Here is a 20087-nt window from a genome sequence, read left to right on the forward strand (position 1 = left end):
CAGAAGGGAATCCTCCTGACAGCATGTGGGGCTCCGATGTTTAGCATTATAAAAAGCCTAGCGTACCGAGCAACCCCTTGCACTAAAACATTAAACAAGCTCGTAGACCTGGTACGGAACCATTATGACCCAAAGCCGTCCATCGTCCTCCAACGTTACCGTTTTAATGCGGCTGGGAAACCCGGGGATCCCATGACAGAATTTCTTAGTAGGTTGATGAAGTTGGCAGAGTACTGAAAATGTGGCCCACACCTGACTGAGATGCTACACGATAGACTGGTGTGGGGAATTAACTTTTTTTTTTCTTTGTTTTAAATAAATTTAGAGTATCCAGTTCTTTTTTTTTTCCAATTAAGGCACATTTTTGGGGTCTGGGTGTCAGGGTGAGACAGACGCAGACTAGGGGAGAATGTGCAAACTCCACCCGGGCAGTGATCTGGGGCCGGGATCAAACCCGGGTCCTCGGGTGTGTGGGGTTAACCATGTCACAACCCAAAAATAATCACTGGTGGAACCCAAACAAGACCTGAAAAAGGCCAATTAGGCTTTGTCCCTGGAGCATGCTGAAAAAGGGGCTCAGGAAGTTCAAGGGATGTCGGATGGTATCGTCCTTGGGTTGGCGGGAGGGCCCTCGATTAGGGAAGCCTGCGTTTCCAGTGAAAGAACTCATACGTCTCACCCACCCAACATTGCGTAGGGACCTCCTGGCAGTCTAAGAAACAGCAAGATAACTCCAGAGGAAACCTCTCGAGAGGAGTATAAGTGTCAGTCGCTGCAGAAGGACTCGACTGAAACAAGGCTGCCAGAATCGGCGATACACAGGGCAGAATGTGGCGCAGTGGTTAGCACTGGAACTGCGATGCTGAGGACCCGGGTTCGAACCCAGCCCTGGGTCACTGTCCATGTGGAGTTTGCATATTCTCCCCCCGTCTGCGCGGGTTTCACCCCCACAACCCAAAGATGTGCAGGTTAGGTGGATTGGCCACGCTAAATTGCCCCTCAATTGGAAAAAAAAAAATTGGGTACTCTAAATTTAAAAGAAAATAATTGGCAATACACGTACCACCCAGGCAGGAAGCCTCAGCCACCTCAGGTCCATGCTTTACAAGTATACCAGCCCTCAGAGGAGGAAACAATACACTTCAACCAATAACGCCCCAATAAAGATAAGGTTGTTCATCAACGGCCATTCTTTAGAGATGGAGGTAGGTACAGGAGCTGCCATCTCCGTCATGGGGGCGGACATTCTATTGCTTCCAAACGGGTCTTCTGCACGTAAGTCGAAGAGATACCAATGACAGACTAGCCATGTATACAGAAGAACCTTTGGAAATTATGGGGACCACCATGATCCTGGTAGCTTATAGACCCCACTCATAGATGTTCAAGGGTCACAATCAAGTCTCATGGGGAGGAATGGGATCCAGAAGTGAGGTGGTGGGGAGAAGGCCGGGAGGGGTGGTGGGGGAGAAGGCCGGGAGGAGTGGCCGGGGGGTGGCCCTGTTTCATGGCAGGGGGTGAAAGATGTCAGGGGCGGAGAAGGGGGCCATCTAGGATGGGCTAGATATAGGGTGCAATTAAAGGGCTGGAGTTAAGTGGGGAAGATGACGGACGGTATAGGGGATTGGAGGCTTGACGAGGGAGAGATAGGGAGGGTTGTGGGACTGGAGGTGACGAGGGAGGGTTGTGAGGGAAGCGGGGGCCATTGGGTAATTTTGCGACATGAGGTTTGAGTGAGCTGAGGATTGCGGACAGCGTCAGCATTTTCCTCAAATCTGGATATCCTGATGCAACTAAACCTCCTCCTGGGCATCACGGTGGCACAGTAGTTAGTGCTGCTGCCTCACGACGCCGAGATCCCAGGTTCGATCCCGGCTCTGGGTCACTGTCCGTGTGGAGTTTGCACATTCTCCCCGTGTTTGCGTGGGTTTCACCCCCACAATCTAAAGATGTGCAGGGTAGGTGGATTGGCCACGCTAAATTGCCCCTTAATTGGAAAAAATGAATTGGGTACTCTAAATTTTTTTTAAAACCTTCTCCTCCTAACGGGGAAAAGCCCAATGAGCTGCCGCCAGCAGCCTCAGTTAAACCGCAGGCTTCTACTCACTGACTAGGCCCCGTTTAACGACAGTTTCCACTGTACCGCCAACAAATTCACTTTACAGTGGTCGCTGGGCAACTGGACTTGCTCAGCAGTGATTGGCTGCGCCCCGGACCGCGGCCGCTGATTGGTGGATCCAGCTGTCAATTAGCCGGGAGACGGGGCCAGAGGTCAGTTCCGCAGCGGCGCCAAAATGGTAAGAACCCCCCCCACTCAAACCTGGGAGAGAGAGAGAGACCCCCAAACGATGGAGAGCCTCTCTTCCCCCCCATCCCCGAAACCCAGGAGAGCCTGCCCCCCCTTAAAATTAGGGAGACCCCTTTTCTCCCCCCCCAAACCCAGGCGACCCCCCCAGCCCAGGAGAACACCCCCCCAAACAAAAACCCGGGAGAGACCCCCCACCCAAAAACACCTGGGAGTGCCCCCCCCCCCCCATACCCGGGAGAGCCCCCACCCCAAAAAAAAACCCGCGAGATCCCCCCCCCGCCCACCTATGGGGAGAGTAGCTGCACGGTTAATCCCAGAGGGTGGTGACGATCTGGAACGCACTGCCGGGGAATGGGGGTTACCTCGCATCCTTTCAAAAAGTACCTGGATGAGTACATTCGAGCCTCTGGGCCAGGTGCTGGCGAATGGGATTAGGAATGGCAGATCGTGTGCCTTTCATGTGGCGGTGCAGGCTCGATGGGCCAAAGGGCCTTTTCTGTACTGTATTTTTCTGTGAATTGGACATTCTGAATTCTCCCTCTGTTCCCAAACAGGTGCTGTAGTGTGGCAACTTGGGGACTTTCACAGTAACTTCATTGCAGTGTTAATGTAAGCCTACTTGTGATAATAATAAAGATTATTATTAGTAGTAGTAATGAAGGCCCCGCCTTCTCAACCTTGCCCCTCACCCTGAGGTGTGTTGATCCTCAGGTTAAATCACCACCAGTCGGCTCTCCCCCCCAAAGGGGAAAGCAGCCTATGGTCACCTGGGAGCCTGTGGTGTGTGGGCATAGGGGTTTTGTACAGTAAAAGTTGTCACAGAGCATAAACAGTTGGAAGGGTTGTAATTTATTACGGTTTTGAAATGGTTATTATCTGGTTTGGGATGTACATTAGTCTCTTTATTCAGGGTGTGTGTCCATTTTGAGGATTTTTAGCGGAATCCCAAGGTAAGGCTTGTGTTCAGTACGATGCCCAGGAATCTTGGTTGCAGTTTATTTCCAGTTACTATCTCATCTCTGCATTGGGACTTGGCTGAAGAGATTGAAAATCTCTCAAATCCTCCTCAACTCCACAGAGTGGGCCGAAAAATCAGGAAATCTAGATCGAGGAAGAAAGTTTCTTGATTTGTTTATTTGCTTCAATTCATATATTTTGCCATTATTGCTGTTACATATTTTTAAGAGTGAAATGACCCTGGGAGCAGAGCCCGGGTTCAATGATATTTCAAAGGGGCTATGGGCTGGGAACAGTGAATACTAGTTCTCCATGGTCAGTGCTTTAGTGGAGTTTCAATAATTTGGATTGATCAGATATATTTGTCTGTACCATGACGGCGTGGGTTTCCCCTGGGCGCTCTTGTTTCCTCCCTGTAGCGCTAACAATTATACTCAAAGCCGAGGGACTAGTACAATAGAGGCTTTATTGTTGTACGATGCTGTCCCTCCATCTGCAACTGTAGACTAAAGGTCTGAGCATATTTATACACAAGCTCCTGTGGGCGGAGCTAGCCGGCAGGGGCTTACCGGAGGAACCTGAATTACAGGTACAGCCATACATCCCCCTACTGCAAGTACGCATAACTACAGTGGTTATATCACCACACTCCCACAGTCCAAAGATGTGCAGGTTAGGTGAATTGGCTGTGTTAAATTGCCCCTTAGGGTCCAGGTTAGGTGGAGTTACTGGGACAGTGTGGAGGAGTGGGCTTAAATAGGGTGCTCTTTCCAAGAGCCTTGATGGGCCGAATTAAATTCAATGACTGTGATATAAAGAGAATTTGGAATTCTCGATCACAGACCTCCGGTGAGGGCCATGGAGTGAGTGGTCGCACATTTGGCAGCTCCCAGTCAAGGAGGTCTTTTCGGTCCTTTCTCCCCAGTTGTTTTAAAAAGGGGGTGAGGTTTGGGATGCTGCACCCGGCCCGCCTCTGGGTGACCCACAATGGTCGCGAGTATTATTTTGGAGCACCGGAGGGGGCAATGGAGTTTGTGAGAGACAATGGACTGGCAGGAGAAGGAGGACGTCTGGGGGAGGTGTGAGGGGATGTTGGTTTTCTCTGCCCCTCCCTTTTTTTTGTTATTGCTCTTATCCTTTGGGGTGGACGAGTGGTCAGAGGATAACCTCTTTTCACTCGGGGGTCTATTTTCTTTCTTGTGGGGTTCTTTGGTGGTGCCATGCGAGTGTCCCTTTAAGAAAGGTTTAGTCTCTTATCATGTGACACGTTGGGCTGTCGCTGAGAGGTGAAAGGGGGGTTTCACTCTCACTTGGACTGCAGAAGGAGAAAGACGTGTTTTCCCTGTTTTGATTTTAAAAGCTGCATTGGTTGTGGCTAACTACCTTGGTAACTTTAAAGATACAGTTGCTTTCCGGAAGGAGTTTCAATCTGCTGGTTGAGACTGGATCAGAATTTCAGAAGAAGGACCAGTCCCATTCAAGTGAGAATACAGTGTGCTGGGCCACACCCTTGAAAAGGGCTTCTGGTTTAATTGGATTTTGTTATTGAATTGGAACAGCTAAGGGGGAATTCATTAAATGTTATGTACATAGATTACGGTAGCTGTGTGGTGTCTATGTTTCTAATTGAGAAAATGTCTTGCTGTGTTTATTTCTATATATATATATATATATAAAACTACATTCTTTGAATATTCCTTGTTTTGATTAAAGTGTTTATAAACCTGATGAATCGCACCTGCAGTGAAGACTTTTGTGCTCATCCTCGCCAAATGCAACAAAAAGGTTGCAGGTCAGGTGAACTTCATAATACACTTTTGGAGTTTCTAAGCACTGGCCCATAACAGTGAGATGCTGGAGGACTGTGCTGGGTGAGTGCACCATGTTTCTTATTGTTATCGTTTGCACCATGGAAGTGCGCGAGCGGGAGGGGGAGGAAAGGGGAATCAGTGGGGTGTAGGATGTTTGGCACTGCCAAGGCTTGCTGGGTGCTGCCAGGCTTGCTGGGTGAGCTAGTTCACGGGAGTGCACAGGAGGTGATACATAGTGTTAGAGGGGGTTAGATTGTTGTTTTGCTTTGGGTGGAGGGGAGGGCTGCTGAAATGCGTTAAGGAGGGGGTCGGTGACGGTGGGCATCCGAGGGTGGCCTGGAGGGTCACATGACACAATCCGGGGGCTGGCCCAAGAGGGGCTATGTCTGATTGGTCCGAGGCGAGGTGTCCCCCGACCGGGCTGATCAGATGAATGTAAGAGGACTATGGGCCAAACGAACACGCGCACTTGACCTTAAAGGCTGATGTGGCATTTTACAGGAAAACGCAACGATCGGGGATCAGACTGGGCTAAGGAAAAGATGGGTAGGCCAGGTCTTCCATTCAGGATTCGTTATGAAGATGCGTGGGGTAGAGGCGCTGATAAATAAGTGGGTAGCGCTCGAGGTGGGGAATATAGTGGCAGATTTGGGGGAAAGGTTTGTGATGGTGAGTGGGAGGATTGGAGGAGATGACAGTGGTCTTGGTGAACGTTTATGCCCCAAATGGGTGGACTTGCAAGTGGGCGGGGGCAGCGTCCGCAGTGGAGGTTAGATGTGGGGTTGTTAATGGATGAGGTGGTGTGTGAGCGGGTGAGAGCCGCTATTCGGGAGCATGTGGTATTGAATGATACGGATGAGGCTTCTGCTGCCACAGGAGCCGCTTAAGCCAGTGGTCAGGGGGGAGTTTATATCGATAGGGACAAGAGGAAGTGGGCAGAGATGGCGAGGCTGGTAGACAAGATCCTGCAGGTTAATGGGAGGTATTCAGAGGCCCAGGAGGCTGGGTTGATAAAAGAGCAGCAGAAGCTCCAGATGGAGTTTGGGCTGGTGTCTACAGGGAAGGCAGTGGGGCAGTTGCGGATAGCCGGGGGCAGTTGCTGATAGCCGGGGGCAGTTGCTGATAGCCGGGGGCAGTTGCTGATAGCCGGGGGCAGTTGCGGATAGCCAGGGGCAGTTGCTGATAGCCGGGGGCAGTTGCGGATAGCCGGGGGCAGTTGCTGATAGCCGGGGGCAGTTGCTGATAGCCGGGGGCAGTTGCTGATAGCCGGGGGCAGTTGCTGATAGCCGGGGGCAGTTGCTGATAGCCGGGGGCAGTTGCGGATAGCCGGGGGCAGTTGCAGATAGCTGGGGGCAGTTTGAGTCTGGGGAGTCGGCAAGCAGGATGTTGGCTCATCAACTGAGGAAGCAGGAGGCGGCAAGGGAGATCGGAAAGGCGAAGGATAGGAAGGGAAAAGTGGTCTTAGACCCGGTGGGGGTGAATGAGGTTTTCGTGGACCTTGATAAGAGGTTGTGTGAATCGGAGTCCGCGGCTTGGAGGGTGGAGAATGAGGCGTTTTTTGGATGGGTTGAAGCTCCCCAAGGTGGAAGAGGGCCTGGTAAAGGGGCTGGGAGCACCCACTGGACTGATGGAAGGTATGGGGGCGATGCAGGCAGGGAAGGGCCCAGGCCCAGGTGACTTTCTGGTAGAATTCTATAAAAGGTTTATGGGAGACCAGGGGTCCCTGCTGGTAAGGACATTTAGTGAGGCAAGGGAGAGGGGGGAGCTCCGCGCTCTTCCTCTCTCTCTCTCTCTCTCCCCCCCCCCCCCCCCCCCCCCCGCCCCACCCAACGTTATTGCAGGTCTCGATATCCTTAATTTTGAAGAAGGATAAGAACCCGGAGCAGTGTGAGTCCTACTGTCCGGTATCCCTGCTGAATGGAGGTGCCAAGTTGTTGACAAAGATCTTGGCCTTGCAGATTGAGGACAGTGTGCCGTGGGTGATGGGGACGACCAGATGTTAGGGGGAGGCATCTGTTGGCCAACGTTAGGCGTTTGTTGAACATTATAATGATGCCCTCGGAGGGGCTGGATGTGGAGATGGATTGGATTGGATTGGATTGGATTTGTTTATTGTCACGTGTACCGAGGTACAGTGAAAAGTATTTTTCTACAAGCAGCTCAACAGATCATTCAGTACATGGAAGAAAAGGGAATTGAACAGAATTCAAAAAAATACATGAGAATACATAATAGGGCAACACAAGATATACAATGTAACTACATAAGCATTGGCATCGGATGAAGCAGACAGGGTGTAGTGTTAATGAGGACAGTCCATAAAAGGGTCATTTAGGAGTCTGGTGACAGTGGGGAAGAAGCTGTTTTTGAGTCTGTTCGTCCGTGTTCTCAGACTTCTGAATCTCCTGCCCGATGGAAGAAGTTGGAAAAGTGAGTAAGCCGGGTGGGAGGGATCCTTGATTATGCTGCCCGCTTTCCCCCGGCAGCGGGAGGTGTAGATGGAATCAATGGATGGGAGGCAGGTTCGTGTGATGGACTGGGCGGTATTCACGACTCTCTGAAGTTCCTTGCGGTCCTGGGCCGAGCAGTTGCCATACCAGGCTGTGATGCAGCCCGAGAGGATGCTCTCTATAGTGCATCTGTAAAAGTTGGTAAGGGTTAATGTGGACATGCCAAATTTCCTTAGTTTCCTGAGGAAGTAAAGGCGCTGTTGTGCTTTCTTGGTGATAGCGTCGACATGAGTGGACCAGGATAGATTTTTGGTGATGTGCACCCCTAGGAATTTGAAACTGCTAACCATCTCCACCTCGGCCCCGTTGATGCTGACAGGGGTGTGTACAGTACTATGCTTCCTGAAGTCGATGACCAGCTCTTTAGTTTTGCTGGCATGGAAGATGGAAGCTGCTATGGACGCGGAGAAGGCCTTTGATCGGTAGAATATTTGTGGGAGGTACTGGGGCGGTTCAGGTTTGGGCAAGGGTTTGTGGATTGGGTCAGTTTGTTGTATCGGGCGCTGGCAGCAAGTGTAAGGGCGAAGCGGGTGAGTTTGGGGTATTTCAGGCTACATCGTGGAATGAGGCAGGGATGCCCATTCTCTCTGTTGCTCTTTGCCATGGTGATAGAGCCATTGGCAATGGCGCTTAGAATGTCAAGGGGTTGGCAGGAGATAGTGCAGGGAGGGGGGTGTGTTGGAGCATAGGGTCTCCCGATATGCGGACGACTTATTGCTTTACACATTGGACCCATTGGAATGTATTGGGGTGATCATGGACGTTTTGGAGGAATTCTGCCGATTCTCTGGGGAAGAGTGAGATCTTCCCGATCCAGGAGAGGGGGTTGGGTGAGCTGCTGTTTAAGGTGGTGGGGGCGAGTTTCAGGTATCTGGGCATCCAGCTGGCGCGGGGATGGGAGCAGCTTTATCAATTGACCTAATTATTTTCCAATGAAGGGTCAGTTTAGCCTGCACCTACCCTGCACATCTTTGGGTTGTGGAGGTGAGACCCATGCATACACAGGGAGAATGTGTAAACTCCACAGGGACAGTGGGCCGTGATCCAACCCGAGTCCCTGGCTGCGCCAGGCCACTGTGCTACCGTGACGTCCTTGTATGATGTGTGTTGGCCAGAACGAGCTCTCGAATCCCCAGTCCTCGGCACCTGAAACAAACCTGTCCGTACTGGGGGATAACGTACTGTAATTGTTGAGAAGCTAGAAGCGGGGGGGCACGGTGACGCAGTGGCTAACACTGCTGCCTCACGGCGCTGTGGACCCGGGTTCGATCCTGGCCCTGGGTCACTGTCCGTGTGGAGTTTGCACATTCTCCCCGTGTCTGCGAGGGTCTCTGCCCCACAACCTATAGACTTGCAGGGTAGGTGGATTGGCCACGCTAATTTTTTTTTTTTAAAATAACTTGAGAGTACCCACTTATTTTGTTTTCCAATTAAGGAGCAATTTAGTGTGGCCAATCCACCTGCCCTGCACACCTTTGGATTGAGCAGCCTCAGCCTGAGTGCCACTCCCCAGCACCCCTGTATTGGCACAGAACCACCCTGAGCAAGGCGCTTCTGTTCCAAGCACATTACAGACAGCAGACCATCTCCATGCCCTCGACAGAGGACAGACATCAGCAGGTGGTCCTGGGGCCGGGTCCAGTTGAGGGACAGAACTCGGCTGAATTTATGGGATTGAAATCAGTCCCTTCGCAGATTACAGAATACCTGATGGGTGGAATGGTTCCTGTCCCTCATTAAGGTTCTAATGTTCTCATCAACCGTACATAAGCCTTGAGAAACTCTCTTCCTTTTAATAAACATTGTGTTTGTGTTTGGCAGCTTGTGGAATTGAAGAATGGAGAAACCTACAATGGTCACCTGGTCAGCTGTGACAACTGGATGAATATTAACCTGCGAGAGGTCATTTGTACGTCCAGGGTATGTGGATGATCTTTTGGTTAACAATGATTGCAAAAAAGCCTTCAATAAATAGTTCAACTGCAGGGCAGCACGGTGGCCTGGTGGTTAGCACTGCTGCCTCACGGCGCCGAGGTCCCACGATCGATCCCGGCTCTGGGTCACTGTCCGTGTGGAGTTTGCACATTCTCCCCGTGTCTGCGTGGGTTACGCCCCCACAACCCAAAAATGTGCAGAGTAGGTGGATTGGCCACGCTAAATTGCCCTTTAATTGGAAAAAGAATGCATTGGATACTCTAAATGTAATAAAAAATAATACAGAGTTCAACTGTAAAACTACACAAGGTGGAGGCAAGCTGGGTGTCGACACTTGCTTTGAAAAGAGAGGTTTTCTGGAGGTGCCGTGACAGAAGTTGTCAGACTGAGTGGAAATCTGGGAGTACTGCAAGCTGAATCTCTAATACTAAGTAACAAAGAACAAAGAAAAGTACAGCACAGGAACAGGCCCTTCGGCCCTCTAAGCCTGCGCCGACCATGCTGCCCGTCTAAACTACAATCTTCTACACTTCCACGGTCCGTATCCCTCTATTCCTATCCTATTCATGTATTTGTCAAGATGCCCCTTAAATGTCACTATCGTCCCTGCTTCCACCACCTCCTCCGGCAGCTAGTTCCAGGCACCCACTACCCTCTGTGTAAAAAACACTTGCCTCGTACATCTCCTCTAAACCTTGCCCCTCGCACCTTAAACCTATGCCCCCTAGTAATTCACCTTCTACCCTGGGGAAAAGTCTCTGACTGTCCACTCTGTCTATGCCTCTCATAATTTTGTAGACCTCTAACAGGTCGCCTCTCAACCTCTTTCGTTCCAGTGAGTACAAACTATATATTGCTGTTGGTAGAGGGAATCAAGGTTGCAGGTCGCACAGCGTGGAGAAAACAGTTTCTGTGAGGAATAGTTCATTGGCATTGAATAAATAATATTGTTTATAAAATGCCTTGCCCTGTCATTGAAACCTCTCTGGCACAGTTAATTATTATTGCACTGAAGTGACTGTTAACAAGTCAGTCAGTCTATGTCATCAACACCCCACCACAACCGTTTCTAATATTGTGAACACCGTGGAGACATTGCAGCACAAAAGAAGGCCATTGGGCCCATTGAATCTGTGCCTGCTCCCTGTCGAGCTGTCAGTCCCATTACCTCTCAAAGGCCCCTTTGCTTTTGAAATCGTTCATCGTACCAACTTCTAACCCAATCGTAGGCAGCACATTCAGATCATTGCCACTTGCTGCATAAATGAAATTGTTCCTCCCAGACTCTCTTGTGTTCCTCCTAGTCTTTGTCCCATCAGCTAATGGAACAGCTTTTTTAGTCTACCTCGTCTAAACTGTCATAATCTTGCACGTCTCAATCAAATCTCTCAACCTTCTTTGCTCCCAGGAGAACAAACCCCAGATTCTCCAACCTGTAGCTCAAAACTCCTCGTTCCTGGAACCGTTCTGGTAATCTGCTCTTCACACTCCAGGACCCTCGCTTGCTTCCTAAAGTGGTGACCGGGACTGGACTCCATACTCTCGTTGTGGCCTAATCCAAAGCTTCATTCAGCGTAACTGCTCTCTCTTTTTTCAGCTCAGTTCAGTGTGGATCCGTACGAGTTTTTTATCAAAGCCGTTTAGACGGGAGCGATTGCTCACGGTTGTGGATTTGTTTTTTTAAACACATGTCCACAGAAACAGGCCATTCTGCCCAGCAAATCAATGCTGGTATTCATGTCCGTCCCACCCCCTTCTCCATCTCCCCTCATCAACTTATCCCTCTCTTCCTTTCCCCCTCTGTGTTTACCCAACCTCCCCTGAACAGATTGATATTATTAACCTCAACCACCCTGGGAGTGAGATCCACATTCTCGCCAGTCGCTGGGTAATGTTACTCCTGAATTCCTGATTTTGGATTGCTCAGTGACGACTGTTTGAGCCCCCACAATATAGAAATATCTTTTCTATGTCTGCCCTATAATCTAAAGACACTCGGCTTTTCCCATCGAAAGTGTCTAGCTGCTGCCGAGGAATGATTCTGTTTTAACCTCTGCGATCTGGGGAAGCTGTGTTATGCTAGGATCTGTCCTCCCTCCCAGTTTTGTCTGTTCCAGTGTTGTGTTAAAGCCGAGTTGCTCGGTCGTTGTTTTGTGCCTCGTATTTTCCGTGAGATGTTTTACTGGAACGCTATTTGTGTATCTGCCTCCTACGCAAAACCTTTCCTGTCCTCGGTTTCCGCACATAGTCATAGAAATTGCAGCACAGAGAGAAGGCTATTCAGCCCATTGTCCCTGTACTATCAGTGCTAGCTATACACTCGAGCTCTTTTGACGCTATTTCCCTGGTGCCGTTTAATCATAACTGAGAAGACCATTCAGCCCATCAGGGAGGGAGCTCTTTAAAGGAGCTATCTCATTGGAAACAAACCCCGTGTTCTTTTCCCATAATACCTCAAATGTTCCCTTTCAAGTATTTATCTAATTCACTTTGGAACATTCTTATTGAATCTGCTTCCACCGCCCTTTCCGGCAGCGAGTTCCTGACATAAGAATTCACTATGTAAAAGCAAAACAAAAAAATAATTCTCCATTCGTCCCTGGTTCTTTCCCCATTTTTATTTCTTTGATTATTTAGTCCCCTGTGAAATATGACAATTGACTTGGCCCTGGTGATCTTTGGAACAACCTAATATCTGTGTGTGTGAGAAATCCTCCACCTTGCTGTTCTGAATGTCGACATTGTCTAGATTAAGCTGAAAAATCAAATGGAGCGTCGCTCAGTTTGGGAGACTGGAAGCCCTAAAACGCCATTGACAAACGCAAACCATGGTAGTGAGCTGCTGCCTTGAACCGCTGCAGTCCATGTGGTGTAGGTACAGCCACAGTGCTGTTAGAGAGGGAGTTCCCGGATTTTGACCCAGCGATAGTGAAGGAATGGTGATATATTTCAAAATTGGGGCGGTGAGTGATTTGGAGGGGTACCTCCAGGTGGTGGTATTCCTATGCGTCTGCTGAATTTGTCCTTCCAGGTGGCAGTGGTCGTGGGTTAGGAAGGTGCTGTTGAAGTCCAGGTGAGTTCCTGCTGTGCGTCTTATAGATGGTACACACAGCTGCCAGTGTTGGATGGTGGAGGGACTGGATGTTGAAGGTGGTAGAAGGGGTGCTGATCACGCTGCTCTACTCTGGATGGTGTCAAACCTGTTGTTGGAGCTGCACTCATCCAGGCAAGTGGAGAATATTCCATCGCATTCCTGACTTGTGCCTTGTAGATGATGGACAGGCTTTGGTGATTCATAGAAGAAGATAGGAGGAGGCCTTTTGGCCCTTCGAGCCTGCTCCGCCATTCATCACGATCATGGCTGATCATCCAACTCAATAGCCTAATCCTGCTTTCTCCCCATAGCCTTTGATCCCATTCACCCCAAGTGCTATATCTAGCTGCCTCTTGAATATATTCAATGTTTCAGCATCAACTGCTTCCTGTGGTAATGAATTCACAGGCTCACCACTAATTGGGTGAAAAAATGTCTGTTCATCTCTGTCTGAAATGGTTTACCCTGAATCCTCAGACTGTGACCCCTGGTTCTGAACACGCACCCCATCGGGAACATCTTCCCTGCAACAACCCTGTCTAGACCTGTTAGAATTTTATCAGTCTCTATGAGATCCCCACTCATTCTTCTGAGCTCAAGGGAGAACAAAAAATGAAATGAAATGAAAATCGCTTATTGTCACGAGTAGGCTTCAAATGAAGTTACTGTGAAAACCTCCTAGTCGCCACATTCCGGCACCTGTTCGGGAAGGCTGTTACGGGAATCGAACCGTGCTGCTGGCCTGCCTTGGTCTGCTTTCAAAGCCAGCGATTTAGCCCTGTGCTAAACAGCCCCTAGGAGTCCCAACCTAGTCAATGTCTCCTCATATGACAGGCCGGCCATCCCTGGAATCAATTTGGTAAACCTTTGCTGCACTCCCTCGATAGAAAGAACATCCTTCCTCCGAAATGGAGACCAAAACTGTACACAATATTGTAGGTGTGGCCTCACCAAGGCCCTGTATAATTGCAACAACGCATCCCTGCTCCTGGACCTAAACCTCTCGCAATGAAGGCCAACATACTAATAATCGGGCAGCACGGTGGCGCAGTGCTTAGCATTGCTGCCTACGGCGCTGAGGACCTGGGTTCGAATCCCGGCCCTGGGTCACTGTCCGTGTGGAGTTTGCACATTCTCCCCGTGTCTGCGTGGGTTTCGCCCCCACAACCCAAAGATGTGCAGGGTAGGTGAATCGGCCATGCTAAATTGCCCCTTAATTGGAAAAAATAATTGGGTACTCTAAAATTTTAAAGACAAAAAACATACTATTAATCTTCTTTATCGCTTGCTACACCTGCATGCTTACCTTCAGTGACTGTTGCACAAGGTCCCACTGCACACTCCCCTCTCCCAATTTACAGCCGTGCAGGTCTGCCTTCCTGTTTTTGCTTCCAAAGTGAATAACCTCACACTTATCCAAATTATACTGCATCTTGCCATTGATTTTCCCACTCGCCCAACCTGTCCAGATCATGCTGTAGGATCCCTGCATCCTCGTCACAGTTCACCCTCCCACCCAACTTGGTGTCATCTGCAAACTTTGAGATCTTACATTTTGTTCCCTCATCCAAATTAAGTCAGGAGGTGAGTTATATACAGCAGAATTCCCAGCCTCTTGACCTGCCCTTGTAGCCACAGTACATCTCATCCAGTTCAGTTTCTGGTCAATAGCAACTCCCAGGATGTTGATGGTGGAGGATTCAGTGATGGTAATGCCATTGAATGTCAAGATGTTGGAGATGGTTATTGCCTGGTTCCAATGCAACACGAATGTAACTTGCCACTTGTCAGCCAGCCTAAGCCTGGATATTATCCAGTTATTGCTGCACTTGGATATTTTAAAAAAATGTAATGTACCCATTCTTTTTTTATTTTCGAATTAAGGGGCAATTTAGCATGGCCAATCCACCTACCCTGCACATCTTTGGGTTGTGGGGTGAGACCCATGCAGACACGAGAAGAATGTGCAAACTCCACATGGACAGTGACCCAGTGCCAGATCGAAAATGGGTTCTCGGCATCGTGAGGCAGCAGTGCTAACCATTGCGTCCCCGTACCGTCCTGCATTAGGACAATCACTGCTTTGTTAAATGAGGAGTCGCGAAATGTTCTGAACGTTGTACAATCATCAACGAACATCCCCACAGCTGACCTTATGATGGAAGGAAGGTCATGAGGAAGCAGCTGAAGATGGTTGGATCTGGGACACTACCCTGAGGACCTCCTGCAGTGATGTCCTGGAGCTGAGATGATTGACCTCCAATCACCACAACCATCTTCCTTTGTGCCTGGTATTACTCCCAACCAGTGGTGAGTTTCCCCCCTGATCCCCATTGACTCCAGTTTTGCTCAGGCTCCTTGTTGTCAGGGCCCAGAGCCTTTTCCAGTATCCTGTGCCTTCAGCTGTTTCGTGATGTCACGTGAATCAAATGGGCTGAAGACTGGCATCTGATGCTGGGGGCCTCTGTCGGTGACCGAAATGGATCATCCACTCGGCACTTCTGGCTGAATTGTTGTGAACGCTTCAGCCTTATTTTTTTTCCACTGATGTGTTGGGCTCCTCCATCATTGAGGATGGGGATATTTGTGGAGCCCCCTCCTCCAGTGAGTTGTTTAATTGTTCACCATCATGGCGTAGTGGTTAGCACTGCCTCACGACGTGAAGAACCCGGGTTCGAGCCTGGACCCAGGTCAATGTCTGTGTGGCGTTTGCACATTCTCCCCTTGCTTGTGTGGCTCTCGCCCCCACAGCCCAAAGATGTGCAGGGTAGGTGAATTGGCCGCACAAAATTATCCCTTAATTGGAAAAAAATAATTGGGTGCTCTAAATTTTAAAAAAATTGTTCACCGCCATTCATGGCTGGATGTGGCAGGACTGCAGAGCTGAGATCTGATCCATTAGTTGTGGGATCACTTAACTTTGTCTATCGCATGATGCTTAAGCTGTTTGGCACACAAGTAGTCCTGTATTGTAGCTTCACCAAGTTGATACATTTTTAGGTATGCCTGATGTTGCTCCTGGCCCTGCTGCACTCTTCATCCAACCAGGGTTGATCTCCTGGCTTGGTGGCAATGGTAGAGTGGGGGATCTTCCGGGCCATGAGGACACAGAGTAGAATTCTGCTGCTGATGGCCCTCGGAGCCTCAAGTCTTCAGTTTGTGGATCTGTTTGAAGCCTGTCCCACAAGCTGCACAAGATGATGCCGCAGCATGGCGACTCTCTGCGAGCTCTCCCAAACAGATCCACTGTTTACTTAACTTACAATCATTCTAATCTTTTACCTTGTGTGGCCCTGTGTATTTTCTTTTATTTACTTTTCGTTTCATGTACTTAATGATCTGTTGAGCTGCTCGCAGAAAAATACTTTTCACTTGCCTTCGTACACGTGACAATAAACAAATCCAAATTTAGCACGGTGGTAACACAACACGATAGAGGATATCCTCAAAGTGAAGATGGAACTTTGTCTCCACAAGGACTATGCGGTGGTCACTCCTAACGATACTATCACGGATAGATGAATCTGCGGCAGGCATTTGGTGAGGATGAGGTCAAGTATGTTTTTCCCTTTTGTTGGTTTTCTCACCACCTGCCACAGTTCTATTCTGGCAGCTCTGTCCTTTAGAGCTCTGTCTGTGGTGGGACTGATCCACTCTAGGTGATGGACATTGAAGTCCCCCATGATACATTCTATGCCCTTGCCACTCTCAGTGCTTCCTCCAAGTGGTGTTCAACATGGAGAAGTACTGATTCAGCTGTCTGACCCTCCTTCCTGCAATGATGGCACGAGCTAAATACCCAAGGCTAGATGGGTGGGGGTGTTAGTGACAAACTAAGACCTAAGGCTTATTGACCCCGAAGAGCACACAGTAACACTACCAGTGAAAACATGCAGTCCAATACTTCCTGTTGCTTGACCAGCCGATTCGAGAGGCCATTGAATTTTCCAGGATGACGTAAAGGTGATTGTGAAGCATCTGGGCCTGCAGTCCCCTGACTAATCCAGGCGGCTCAGTGACGTGTATGGAGATTGTGCAGCAAGGCCGTTTGGGTGGAGTGTGCGAGGGCTGTCAGTAACTGGAATTCTATCCCTCCTGAAACCAGCACCTGCTCCCTGGCCTAAGGGGCTTGGCCACTGGCTAGAGTGAGATGAACTTCGCTGACTTGGAAATCTTTGGCCATTCCATTACTGTTGTTGGGTCAAAATCCTGGAACTACTTCCCTAACCGCACGGTGGATGTACCTACACTACATGGGCTGCAGCGGTTCAAGGAGGTGGTTCATCACCAACTTCTCGAGGACGATTAGGAATTGAGAATAAAAATGTAGGCCCAGCTTACAACAGCCATGTCCCATGAAAGAATCAAAAATATGTCTAGCAAGTCAGGTTGTAGCCACTGGGTGGCAGCAGAGGCCATGTTTGATGGGGGGAGGGCGACGGGACCTGTAGCTGTGCACTACATTGGATTGGATTTGTTTATTTGTCATGTGTAGCGAGGTAGAGTGAAAAGTATTTTTCTGTGTGCAGCTCAAACGGATCATTTAGTACATGAAGAGAAAAAAAACGTAATAAGGCAAGATAAGGTACACAACGTAACATAGGCATTGGGTGAAGCAGACAGGAGTGTAGTGTTAATCAGGTCAGTCCATAAGAGGGCGGTTTAGGAGTTTGGTAATAGCGGGGAAGAAGCTGTTTTTGAATCTGTCGTGCGTGTTCTCAGACTTTTGTATCTCCTGCCCGATGGAAGAGTGAGTAAGTCGGGTATCCTGCATAACTGATCAAACTTCACGGGTCTGTCACTGTGTCACACTGGGGGACAGTACTGGTGAGTGTTGGTAATTTATGGGAATGTATTAGTAGCTCTGGATAAATCGTGAATTGCAATGTTTAAGTTTTAATTACCTCAAGTATGATGATCATGCATTAGCAGCAACACCCACATTGCTGTGTCTTGGCTGCTGGGATGTAGGTTCTTGTTTGCAGTTGGTTATGTTGTATGAGGGGTAGTGCAATGCTGTGCTGCTGTTGGAGATCATCACTCTGATTGCATCTGTTAACTCCCATTTCATTGATTGGAATACTGTTATTATAGCTGTTTCTTCTATCTCTCTGCTTCGCAGGATGGGGACAAGTTCTGGAAGATGCCGGAATGTTACATTCGTGGCAGCACCATTAAATATCTGCGCATCCCTGATGAAATCATTGACATGGCGAAAGAAGAGGTGGTGTCAAAGGGCAGAGGTCGTGGCCTCCAGCAACAGAAGCAGCAGCAACAACAGAAAGGGCGAGGAGCTGGTGGGGGTGCTGGCAGAGGTAATGAACCATTCTGGATTGACTTGGGACTGGAGGGTGGCAGTAAGGAGCGTTGTCGGATTCATTTCCCTCTCCCTCCCACCCAGCTTTGCAGACAGGCTGTTCAATAAAGAGGAATAGTGCACCATGATAGGAGACACTCCTGGGGCGAGCTGTCGGTGTGTGCCTGTCTTCCCCTCCTTGCATCAGCCCAAGATCTGACCTTCAAGATGCCTCCTGTATCAATTGGTGGCAAACTAAGGACTTTGTGCTGTCCAGTTAGTGCTTTCCAGCCAATGTAGGAAAAGCAGTAGCTGTATTCCAAAGCAAGATCCCACAAATATCAATGTGATAAATGACCAAACCATCTGTTTCAGTGATGCTGGGGGGGAGTAAATATTGGCCGGGATACCAGGTAGTGCACCCCCTCCTGCTGCTCTTTGAAATTGTGGGTCACGGGATCTCTCCTATTCACCTGGGAGAACCGTCGGGTGGGGCTGCATTCTCTGCAGCCTGTGCCGAAATCGCGCCTGGATCTGTCCGGCGATTCTCCAGGACGCGAGAATCGGCGTGATCACGGAGTATGCCGTGCGGCTGGGGGCCCATTAACAGAGTCCAGCCGAGCGATCCTCTGCTCCCGACCGGCCGACTTCCCGACGGTGTGGAACTAACCATCTATTGCCGGTCGGGATGCTGGCGTGGCGGCTGCAGACTCAGTCGGGGGATCAGACACCGGGGGGGGGGGGGGGGGGGGGGGGGGGGGGGGCGCGTATAGGTGGCCGGGGGTTAGATCCACGTAGTTAGATGATTGGGTGCGCCGCCGTTCGGGTGCGTCTCATTTTTGCATCTGGCTCCGCGGTGCGAGTTCGGCAGGGAGCTCGGCACGGCCGCTGGAAGCCACAGTTGTGTGCATGCCTGCAGCGCTGGCCCTAGGGTTGCTGGCGCCCCGGGCAAGCTGAACTTCAGCGCCCTTGGGGGGGGGCGGAGGCGGGGCGGAGGCGGGGGGGGGGCGAGGCGGGGGGTGCGGGGCCGAGGCGGGGGGGGCGGGGCCGAGGGGAGGGGGGGCCGAGGCGGGGGGGGCAGGGCCGAGGCGGGGGGGCGGGGCCGAGGCAGGGGGGAGGGGGGCCGAGGCGGGGGGGCCGAGGCGGGGGGGGGCCGAGTCGGGGGGGGGCCGAGTCGGGGGGGGCGGGGCTGAGGCGGGGGGCGGGGCGGACGGAGGGGAGGACGGGGGGGGGGACGGCCGGAGGGAGGGCGGAGGGGGCCGCCCTGTGGGAGGGCGGCCACCGCGCATGCGCTGGTTGGCACCAGCCCAACTGCGCATGCGCAGGACCCGAGTCTGGTGCCCCCTAGCACATGGCGCCCCAGGCGACTGCCCGAGTTGCCGGTACCTTGGGCCGGCCCTGCATGCCTGGACTCCAAACCGAATGTGCGGGGTTCAGTATCCGCAGCTAAAACTGTAACATTTACTCCGGGTCCCTGCTAGCCCCCTGCAGGGCATTGAATGAGTTCATCTTCTTTACAGGAACCTCTGCAGTAAAACTCCAGCGTTTTTACGCCGGCGTGAGGCGATAGTCTCATTTTGGGAGAATCTAGCCCAGGGTCTTTTGATTAACCTGTTACCCAAAAGGCATCGCCCCCCTAGTGGAGCAAACAGAAATGTTTCCCGGTTTTGAAGGGACGAGTGTGAAGGGCCAGTGTAACCCGGTGCTGTCTCCTGTTGGCAGGTGTGTTTGGTGGGCGGGGCCGTGGAGTGGCCGGAGCAGACCGAGGACACGAGGAGAAGCTGGGAAAGTTATCGGGAGTAAAGAAACCGTGAAGAGAATCGTGTCTGTGTCAGATTCTGATCGTTTCTTTTGTGTAAAGGAGTCACGTTGGGTTTAGCTACAGAGATTTTGTAACTTCTAAATAAATATTGTCAGAAGAAAATGAGTTGAATAATTACTGGTAAATGAATGATTTTTGTTGGGAGTCTGTCGGAGTCACTGAGCTGCTCCAGTATTGAGGCAGGAGGACGGAGTTTAGACGCTGAGTCCACAATTCGGAAGGTTGCCTTGGTGAGGAGGGAGGGGACTTGTCTCCTTCGTGCCCTGGCCAATAGCAGAAGGCACGACCGTGTCGCTGTGACTGGGTGAGCTCACTTTGTAGTGCTTGGGTGGGCTTCCAGAAGTGTCAGTCCTG

General features: G+C 50.5%; 1 protein-coding gene across 1 annotated transcript; it reads left to right on the plus strand.

The window, feature by feature from the left end:
• The first annotated feature begins 1199 nt into the window (after positions 1–1199).
• Positions 1200–19835, plus strand: LOC119952943 (U6 snRNA-associated Sm-like protein LSm4). The gene is made up of 4 exons (XM_038776580.1): positions 1200–1205; positions 9408–9506; positions 17738–17930; positions 19634–19835. Exons 1-4 carry the CDS (start codon positions 1200–1202, stop codon positions 19723–19725), a joined length of 390 nt encoding a protein of 129 aa, XP_038632508.1. The 3' UTR covers positions 19726–19835.
• Positions 19836–20087: the final 252 nt, after the last annotated feature.

The sequence above is a fragment of the Scyliorhinus canicula genome, chromosome 18 (genome assembly GCF_902713615.1).
Source record: "Scyliorhinus canicula chromosome 18, sScyCan1.1, whole genome shotgun sequence".
Lineage (NCBI taxonomy): Eukaryota > Metazoa > Chordata > Chondrichthyes > Carcharhiniformes > Scyliorhinidae > Scyliorhinus > Scyliorhinus canicula.